At 36.5% G+C, this 10,726-nt stretch overlaps 1 protein-coding gene across 1 annotated transcript in view; it reads left to right on the top strand.

The window, feature by feature from the left end:
* Window positions 1-441: 441 nt before the first annotated feature.
* The window catches only part of FAM98B (family with sequence similarity 98 member B), a 34,037-nt gene continuing 23,752 nt past the window's right edge, over window positions 442-10,726 (top strand). Inside the window, exons 1-3 of the mRNA XM_004274016.3 lie at window positions 442-596; window positions 8,677-8,822; window positions 9,973-10,107. Coding sequence (XP_004274064.1) covers window positions 526-596; window positions 8,677-8,822; window positions 9,973-10,107 — 352 coding nt within the window. The 5' untranslated portion in view covers window positions 442-525. The remainder of the gene's footprint in view (window positions 597-8,676; window positions 8,823-9,972; window positions 10,108-10,726) is intronic.

Here is a 10,726-nt window from a genome sequence, read left to right as displayed (position 1 = left end):
GAAGAGGATTCTATAGATAGATGCAAGCATCTGATCACTTCATTGATCTTCTACATTTCATAATGAAACAATATTTTGTTATAAATTTCCTTCTCTATTTTTTCTTTAAAGTTGGAGCTTTGTTGTGTATATTCATTTAAAAATTATTTGTTTAGGTACATGATATTATGTACAACTTTAGCTCAAGATAATTAATATTTCATTTAGGGATTTTTGTTGTAAAAAGGGAAAGCCGGAATCTGATTGGTTGAGAACTTGGTAGAATCACGATGTTTGCTAAGACAACTCAAAGAAGTCTTTTTATTTCTACTATTTATTGTTATTATTATTTTTAAAAGTTAGCATTGTTACATAAGTTGGTTTTAGGCAGGAGAGCCAATTACCTCCGGGCCGGGAACGTTTTGTCCCCCAGTGCCAGAGGCACGCCTAGGCAGTCCAGGTTGAGAGCCGGCCGGAACCTTGGCGCCGCGACGCCAGTTTCCGGCGGGCTCCTTAGAGCGCGGAACAGCTTTGGGCCGAAGGACCATGAGAGGGCCGGAACCGGGTCCCGAAGCTACGATGGAGGGGGACGTGCTTGACACTCTAGAGGCACTGGGGTGAGTAGTCCTGGGGCCGCCTTTCCCCCGAAAACGTAAGCTGTACCTCCGATGGCTGCCTCAGTCTGCTCCCCGTGGGCCTTCGCTGAGCTCTTGAGCTCTTGCCGCTCGGTGCAGGCCTCCGTCCCTGCCTCGCTGTCTCCGGCGCGGACAGAGTTAAGAGAGAGGCGGGAGAGAAATCCGCTTGGGGGGTGGAGCAGGCCCGGAGAGCTGGGGCGCTTGTCCCCCTCTTCCGAACTACTTGCCTCGGAACTCCGCAGCCGGGACCCGCGGCGAAGGCGCGGAGGGGCCCGGCTGGCAGCACTCCTTTGGGGAATTAGTTGCTGCCCCGCGGGTGGTATTATTGTTGACGCTCCGGGGGAGAGGCGCTGGAAGCCGGAGCGCAGCTGTTGACTGTTGTCTCCTACCTTGTACAACCTGTGGATTAATTAGGGCGCGGGAGCGAATCTCCTGCTTCCTTGACCCGAGAAAGGGGTTTTAGTTCAGTGCAAGTCCATTCATTTCACCGTTTCTTCCATTCATTAACAACATATTAATTTGGTGTTAATCTGTATTTGTGTGCTAGGCCGAGGAGGAAGACAGTTTTCAGATTACTAGTAGGTTACCTAGTCGGGGACTATAAAGAGTCCACTGGTGTTTGCAATTCAGGATGGTTAAGTGCTATGAGAGCTCCTGGAATGATGTTAATACTTGCAGGCATGGGTATCAATACATGCAAAATAGTCTCTCCTTCAGCCTCATCCTGTTTTTCTTCACAGCCCTGGGGTCCCAATCCCAAATTATCTTGTCCTGAACATTTATTTATTGTCTCTTGAACATCCACCCTCCCCACCCTCCACCCGCTAATACACAAAAGTCAGCTCCAGGAGAACAGGTACCTTATCTGTCTTGTTCCCCAAAACATCCTACAACCAGATCTGCTACAATAAATAGTGGTTGGATGAATGGGTAAGTAAATGAAGAAAAGTTCAAAGCAGAGAGTGCACAGAGGTAAGCATAGGGCCAGATAGTTGCAAGTCAAAAAAATACACATTAATTAAAGACATTGGAGCCATCTGTAAAATTGTGTGCCCTGCCACATCTGGAGTTTCTTGGATAGGATAGGCTGTGCCTTTGCAGTACTATCGTGAAGCTTGAACCACCCTCTCGCCCCCCCTTTATTTTTCTTAAAACTGCACTTGCTCCTCTATCAATTGCTTCTTTGGGACCCTGATAGTACCTTCTTTGCAGTGACTCATTGTTACAGAGCCTTGCACTTACTAGATCCTGAATAAATATTTGTCAAGTGAAAGAACAGAGCCAGTGATTATTTAGGGGGCATTTTTACTTCTGTGAAATCCCGTGGAAATTTTCACGTAACTTGGTTAAGGAAGTAACCAACACAAAAAGTTAAAATAATTAAAGTGTTTCGGACCCAAACGGTTTGAGCTCCCAAGTATTCCAGATAAGACTAGTGGGATTCTATAAATAGTTTTTGAAAAATGGAAAGTCAGTGCTTTTTTTTTTCTTTCATTCTTTGAATTTGTTTATATTATAGGTGTTTTGAAAAATGAAGTTTGGTATAATCTTGGCTTTTATCAAGGAAAATTATTTCAGATTATTCACTATAGAAAGTAAAACAGTTTAGAACTGATTTAAAACATACTTTAGAACTGATTTTTCCTGGAATAATTAAGGACAAGATTTTGAAGTTTGAATTTTCCTATAATGATAATGAAAAGTGAAAAAAGTAATTGTTTATTTACAATATGTGTTGTAATTGAACATGCGTTTCAAAATCTCCATGTAGATTGTGAATAATGCATTTTCTGTTGTGATTAAAACACTTAGGATATCAGTGAAGGTACTTCAGTTTATCAGATAAAATAGGAAATTAAAGGGAGGAATTAAAAGGGAAAATCTATGTGAAAGAACAGTTTAGTGATGTAGTACGTTATAAACGAAAACAGTGTAGTAATAACTTAGTTTCCTAATCTGTGAAAGGAGCAGGCTGGATCAGATTTCAGAAGTCTCTTTTAGTTCTGACAATCTATGATTTTGTAGAACAGTGTATCTCAACCCTGGTAATACATCAAAATCATGTTTGGAGCTTGTAAAAAAATGTTTCAGTGTGGTATATACCACCAGCTGTGTGAAGCATGATCTTCAGGGGTGCGATATAGGCATGCATATTTTTAAAAAAGCTTCACAGCCTAGGTTGAGAAACCACCATTGTGGAGGGAAATTTATTTCACATATTTACTGAGCACAGCTCTGTATTGGATGCTGTTCTGAGAAGTCATTGGTGAGCAAAACAGACTTGGTTCCTGTCCCAATGGAGCTTGCAGTCTGGTGGAGAAAAAGACATGATCACACAAATATTTATAAACTAAAATAAGTGTTTCAAAGGAAAAGAACAGGGTGACATAATGTGGCAGGAGGACCTATGTAGTCTTAGGGGTTAGTGACAGATTACTGAGGAAGTGACATTTGAGTTGAAATAGGAAGGGTGAGTAGGAGTTAACTAGGTGAAGTTGGCTGGGAAAGGAGGACAAAGGTGTCCTTACAGTGAGGACAAAATATGAAAGACCTTAAAGTGGAAAGGATCTGCCATATTAGGAGAACTGGAAGGGGGCTGACGTAGCCGGAGGGCAGAGAGCAAGGACCAGTGTTAGAAGATTGGATCAGCGAGGAACAGGGCATGCAGCACCTTTCAGGCCATGTTGAGGATTTTGTTCTTTGTCATGACAGCAATACGACATGATTGAAGAATTTTAAATAAAAAAGGGAGTGATTAGATCAGGGGTCCCCAACCCCCCCGGGGCTGTGGGCCAGTAGTGGTCTGAGGCCTGTTAGGAACCAGGCTGCGCAGCAGGAGGTGAGTGTGGAGCGAGCAAAGCTTCATCTGCTGCTCCCCATGGCTCACATTACCGCCTGAACCAGCTCCCCTACTCCCCTCCCTCCGCCCCCTCTGTGGAAAAATTGTCTTCCACAAAACTGGTCCTTGGTGCCAAAAAGGTTGGGGACCGCTGGATTAGATGTCTAGTTTGAAAAGTTACCTCTGTCAGCAAGGTGGAAAATAGATTGGAGAATTAGTTAGTAGTCTAGGCAAGAAGTGATGGTTGCTCAGTGGCAGTGGATATAGAAAGAAGTATATTACTGGTCTCAGTGATTTGATTGGCTATTAGAGCTGAAGGAGATGACAGTATAAAGGATTCATTTCTTCAACAGGTGTTTATTGAGCAACAAAATAAAATGATACACTTTGGAATCTCAATTGGACAGGGAAGAAAGTGAAGACAGCCGGAAGCTAGGAAATGCAGAGAATGTGGAGGGACCATAGGAACTGAGGTAGAGATGATATTAAGTGTGGTCAAAAGAGCAAGCTGGAAGGATAGATAGTAGGCTATGGTCAGGGAGTGACATGTTCAAATTAGTGATTTCGGAGGTGACGTAGTTCCAGGTGATGGCATGATCTGGGTGTGGCTTACTTATGTGCAGTGGCAAAGGTTGGAAAAGAGGAGGTTAGGGAATTGAGAGCTCAGGGTATTGGAAAGGGTATACATATGGACTTCGAAGAAACTCAGTATAATTGAAAAAAATAGGAATGGAGAGGAAAAACTGAGCACAGGGAATGTTGAAGAGTGTCCAAGAGATTGATAGGTGAAAACCACGAGAGAAAGAGGGTGGCATATCTGACTGGCCTGAGCCTGGAGAGAGCGGGAGATATTTATAAGATAATGAGAGAGTCGATCAAAAAATGGGCAGAAGATCTAAATAGACATTTCTCCAAAGAAGACATACAGATGGCCAAAAAGCACATGAAAAGATGCTCAACATCTCTAATTATTAGAGAAATGCAAATCAAAACTACCATCACCTCACACTGGTCAGAATGACCATCTTCAAAAAGTCTACAAACAATAAATGCTGGAGAGGGTGTGGAGAAAAGGGAACCCTCCTACACTGTTGGTGGGAATGTAAATTGGTGCAGCCACTATGGAGAACAGTATGGAGGTTCCTTAAAAAACTAAAAGTAGAACTACCATATGAGCCTGCAGTCCCACTCCTGGGCATACATCTGGAGAAAACCGTAATTTGAAAAAATACATGCACTCCAATGTTCATTGCAGCACTATTTATAATAGCCAAGACATGAAAGCAACCTAAATGTCCATCGACGGAGGAATGGATAAAGAAGATGTGGTGTATTTATACAATGGAATATTAGTCATAAAAAAGAATGAAATAATGCCATTTGCAGCAACATGGATGGACTTAGAGATTATCATGCTAAATGAAGTAAGCCAGAGAAAGACAAATATCATATAATATCACTTATATGTGGAATCTAAAAAAAGAATGATACAAAAATGAACTTATATACAAAACAGAAATAGACCCACAGGACATAGAAAACAAACTTACGGTTACCAAAGGGGAAAGGGTGTGGGTGGGGAGGGGTAAACTAGGAGTTTGGGGTTAACATATACATGCTACTGTATATAAAATAGGTAAACAAGGACCTACTGTGTAGCTCAGGGAACTATACTCAGTATTTTTTAATAACCTATAAGGGAAAGGAGTCTGAAAAAAAAAGATATATATGTACGTATAACTGAATCACTTTGCTGTGCATCTGAAACTAACACAACATTGTAAATCAACTATATTTCAATTAAAAAAAAAGATGATGGGAGAGCAGTGATATGGATGCTGTATTTGGAAGCAAGGAGGACAAAAACCCCACCATTTGACCATCAGACACTTAAGAGTAAAATACCCAAAGCTAGAGGCAGTAGGGATAAATCTTTCTGAGAAGACATTAACAGAATAGGAGAGTTGTTTTTTATGGATGGAACATATGGAAGAGTTTGAGAAGCAGGAAGAAGTGGAGAGCTGGATCAGAGGCAAGCCAGTAGGGTGGGTAAATGACAAGGGGAAAGAAAGGGTCTTGTTGGCCAATGAAAATAGAAAACAGAAAGTAAGTTAGACCCCGGCTGTGTCTTTGTGAGGGTTTGCCAATGGCCCTACTGGACTGAAGGTTTGGTTCACCCAGCTTAGAGCAGTGTCAGATCAGCAACTATGGTTCAAGTGTGCATGGCCCTGGGGGAGTCTAGGCCTAGGGGAGGTGTCCCCAGTTACTACTAAGTTATTACTCTTTGGAGTTACTCTTTGGAGTAAGAGTAGCACTTTCCTAATTAAATAAGAATTTATAGAACAAACTAAGCATGATAATAATACCTACCTTATAGGATATTGTGACAATTAAATAAGGTAATATACATACAGCACATAGCATCTGGCCTAAGATTAGTTTATAAATGTTAGTTGCTATATGATTATGATTGTTATTAGATATTCAGGTTTGTTAAATGCATTTCTTTTTTTTTTTCTTTTTACCTATTTTGAGGAACTGAGGCATTAAAGCTTGTGTATTCAGGATTTAGTATTTTTGGTGATTTAGTAAATTTTTGCTGAATTTTAAAATTGGCATTTCAGTAAAAATAACTTACCAATAATATGAATTAGTTACATTTTTTCAGGAGCTTATGATTATTGCTTTATTGCAGAAGTGAAAGCAAGTAGGGGGAAATAAGATATTTACTGTTAAGTCTCAATGAGAGGTGCTGTAAGATATGGTTGAAAGGTAATACAGGGGAACCAGTCTTGGTTGGAGGAGCAGAGACTGGTTTAGTCCCAGCTGTCTTTACCTGGCTGCATTACCTGGCCAGGTTATTTACTTTGTTTCCTTATTAGTGTAGACAGAAGTTTGAGTTCACATGGAACATTTGGGGTCAAATCTGGATTTAAATCAGAGTGTCGTCATTTATCTTCTGATATTATCTTCTGTTCCTACAGAATTAGGATAATAATAACTTCAAATCATTGCTGTAAAGAGTAGATGAATTGGAATATTCATCTGGCCTGCTACTTAAGGCAGGTATCCTAACCTTGTTGAGCCTTAATTTCTTATCTGCAAAATGGGGCTTTGAAACTACTCACCCTTCGTGAAATATGACCAGAGAATTTAGAGAAAAAGAAACACAAATGGCCTTTAAACATATCAAAAGATGTACAGTCGTGCCATAAGAGAAATGTAAATTAAAACTATACTGAGATACCAGATGGTCAAAAATCCAGATGTTTGACATGAGTCAAATGTTTGGTAAGTTATGGGTAATGGATACTCTTCTACTTTAGTGGTACAACCCCTGTATAGGCAAATTTAACATTATCAGCAAAGTTGGATAGCCATTTACCCTTTGATCCAGTGATCCTACCTCTAGAAATCTATTCCAGATATACACTGACAAAAATTTGCCCAATTTTTTTAATAGCAAAGCATTACAAAAAACCAAAATGTCCTTCAGTGGGGGCATAGCAAATAAAATATGGTATATCCAGACAGTGTATACAACTATAAAAATGTTTGAATAGTATCTCTACAGATCTCTAGTATATATAAATATGTCTGTGCATGTGTATGTTTAAAAAAAGGAATAGAACAGTAGATAGTAGGCTGCCTTTTATCTAAAAAAGATACATTTATATATATATATATATATATTTTGTGTATATATATGTTTATATTTTAAAACATTATGGTTTGACAACCCCAAACTAATAAATACGGTTTCCTATGAGGAAGGGAGGAAACAGAGTACTAGATGGAACAGTATTAAGATTGCAAGCTAGAATTATCTGAATGTACCTTGTTTTGTTTTAGACTTTGAAACCGTATAAATGTTTTACATAATTGTAAAGCAAAATTAAAATGAAATCAAAACAAAAAAAGACAAATCCCTAAAAATTAAAAGCAAAATGAAAAAAATACCTATCAGTGTATTGAGTAGGAGGTTTGATCACATGGAAAGGAATTGTTTTTCTATACATCCTTACTGGAATCTATCCTAATGATAAAAATATAAATTGTTTTCATTAATTTTATTTTTAGTAATAATGCTGTTTTTTCTATTCTGAAACTATGTAATTTATGTTATTTTTATATTTACTAGGATTCTGTAAATGTCATAAAAAACAGAATTTTCATTGTAAGAGAAAAATAGATAAAAATGTAAAACAAAATAGGTAAAAACCCTATAATTCTAAATTTGAACTGGAAATAGCAGTGTGAACTCCTGATACAATTTCTTTTAAAAAGGTACAGATACAGTGATTAACCTTTACGACCAGATTGTGTATTCTAAATACCATTGAAGAGAATCAGGGCATCTTGGAGAAATGGTATAGGTATAGGGGAGGATTGATTACAGGTATAGGGGAGGAACATATTGTCATAGAAAGCAAGGAAAATATTCAAAGAATAATGGGGACAAATCAAAGGACTCATTGAGTAACATGAATGTGCTCCCACAAATCAGAGATAGGACAATTTGAGTATCAAAAGAAAAGTAAATGCAATGGATTAAAACCCATCAACTGTGCTAAAACTTACAAGTTTAATAATGTGGGGGAAAAAAAGGCTCAGTTACAGAAAGAACAGTAAAAGTAGAAAACTGGTATCAAATTCAATTAAGGTAATATATAAAAATGGTTTGAAAATTTAAGGTTCTACTCAAATACACTTTGTAGCAGGGTTTAAAAGTATAAAATTATAAAAGAAATGGTTAAGGTGAAAATCTCATGTCCTCAGTTTTAATTTTTTTAATTTAAATTTGCATCTGTTCTTTTTTCACTATATTACCTTTTTCTTATTCTTGTAAGAATAAGAAAAGTTATAGTTATTAGACTCTATTCTATTTGACTTTGTTATATGTAATATTTATCTTAAAATTGGTTGATAATTTTACTAAAAAATTTTAAAACAAAGTCAAATGTTAATTATACAGAGCAGAAATCAGCAAACTATTTCTGTAACAGACCAGATAGTAAAAACTTTAGGCTTTACTGGCCACACTGTCTCTGTCACAAATACAGGAAAACAGCCAGAGAGAGTTTGTGAATGGGTACAGTTGTTGGCTGTGTTCCAATAATATTTTATTTACAAAGACAGGCAGCAGACGTTGATTAAAAAGTATTAGGTGTATTAGGGTTTTGTTTGTTTGTTTGTTTTAACCTTTTATATCTTCCTTTCTAGGTATAAGGGACCACTGTTAGAAGAGCAAGCCCTTATAAAGGCAGCAGAGGGTGGACTATCTTCACCTGAATTTTCAGAGCTCTGTGTTTGGTTAGGCTCTCAAATAAAATCATTGTGCAACTTGGAAGAAAGTATCACTTCAGCTGGTATTGCTATTGTTTTATTTACTTTTCTGTTTACTAGTAAAATGAAATGATAGGTTATGATTTACAGTTTTATCTATAATGTGCTCACTGTACAAAGAAAAGTCATTACTACAAACAACTTCAATATGTGATTTAAATATCTTTGGATTAAATTTTATATTGACTAATCCAAAATTGGTTCTTAAATTTATATAAAATTATAAATAATTATTTATCTGCTGTCTTGAACTTAGTATTGTTCTTTAGAAAAAGAAGAGTCTGAATTTGGTTATTTAAAAAGTTTAAGTTTTGAATACTGCTTATTTTGAATTAAGGTGTTTTTTTTCCCTAAAGTATGCATATATTTAATCCCTAATTTAAGTTGTATTACCAAACCTATAACTCAGGACATGGATTCACATAGGAATACGTTTATAAAAAAACTCCTGTACTAGCTCACAAGGTTTATTTAATTCACTACTGTATTGGTAACTGGAGTTCTTGTGGGTCTTTGATTGGTAGAATTTCAGACATGTAATAAAATGAAAAATAAAATTTGTGGGGGCATTTGCTAGGAGACCAGTAGCCTTCCCTTCTGATGCTGTCCTTACTTTTAAATTGTTTTTTTCCTTGCCAAATCTAATAGAATTCACTTGAAGCTAAGTAAAATAAGCTGAATTCAGAACTTATGACACAAGTTCCCATATAATTAGATGATGAAAGAAAGATAAGCGCTGAGGCTTAATTTGATGATAGCATTTATTATCCAAATCCATAGAAATACAATAGAAATGGATCATTTGCTCTGAAGCCAATTAATAATTATAGCCATAATAATGCTTTTAATATTTCAGTTACTAACATAAAATATTTCCATTTTATCTGCTTTTATGGAAAGCCCATTGGAAGATATCAGAGATTTAAATATAAAAATATTTATAATTTCATGATTAGATACTTATGTTCTTGAATTTAAGTGTTGCTTTCCATATGTAGAAATATGTTTTGGTTACTTTGACCTAAGCTTTTGGGGTCACACATTTAAGGATTTAATGTCAAAGTGAAAATTTGGAATTGAATATAAAATTAAAATCAACTAGTGGTAGATTTGATAGTATCAGATTACATGGTAAATATTTAGTAAATGTTTTATACCTTTTCTTGTTTAAAGGGAAAGATGATCTAGAAAGCTTCCAGCTTGAGATAAGTGGCTTTTTAAAAGAAATGGCATGTCCATATTCTGTACTCGTATCAGGAGATATTAAAGACCGTTTAAAAAAGAAGGATGACTGTTTGAAACTTCTATGTAAGTTATGTTTCTTTGAACAATTTAAATGCATGTGTTTAATCTGGTTTGTGTTATTTTCAAGTCAAGATTTATGAACTTTAATTAATGAATCATTAGATATTTTGTGTATTAGAAAGTTTTTAATATTTGGCTTAAAATATGAAACTAACTCAGAGATTTTTATATAAATGTAGTATAAATTCTACTAAAGTACTCTTTAAGATTTCTAACACTTATGATTTATTTGGCCAATATAGAATGCCCAGTGTTTGTGACTTGTATGGTACTTCAGTAATTTTTCCTTCACCTAATTCATCTCTTTACATTTATGACTAATTGGCTAAAGTGGTGATCTCCAAACTGCTATTTAATCTTAAAACTCTCTGAAACTAGGCTGCTAAGCAGATGATAATGCTGCTAAGCAGATGATAGGCACTGAATGATGGTTCAAAAATATTCATTGATCCCTTTCTACTGTACCAGAAACTGCTCTAAGCATTAGGGATGTATCAGTTTAAAAAAAAAATTGTGCCCTTGTGCCACTTGAATTTTAGTGAGTGTGGCCTATTTTCATCAGGGGTGAATTTGGAGTACAGATTACCTATATCTAAACAATTACTATGAATAACATCCATTT

This window comes from Orcinus orca, chromosome 2 (assembly GCF_937001465.1).
Source record: "Orcinus orca chromosome 2, mOrcOrc1.1, whole genome shotgun sequence".
NCBI classification, from domain to species: Eukaryota; Metazoa; Chordata; class Mammalia; order Artiodactyla; family Delphinidae; genus Orcinus; species Orcinus orca.
Note: the sequence above shows the minus strand (reverse complement) of the source record. Positions and strands in the feature narration are given on the sequence as shown.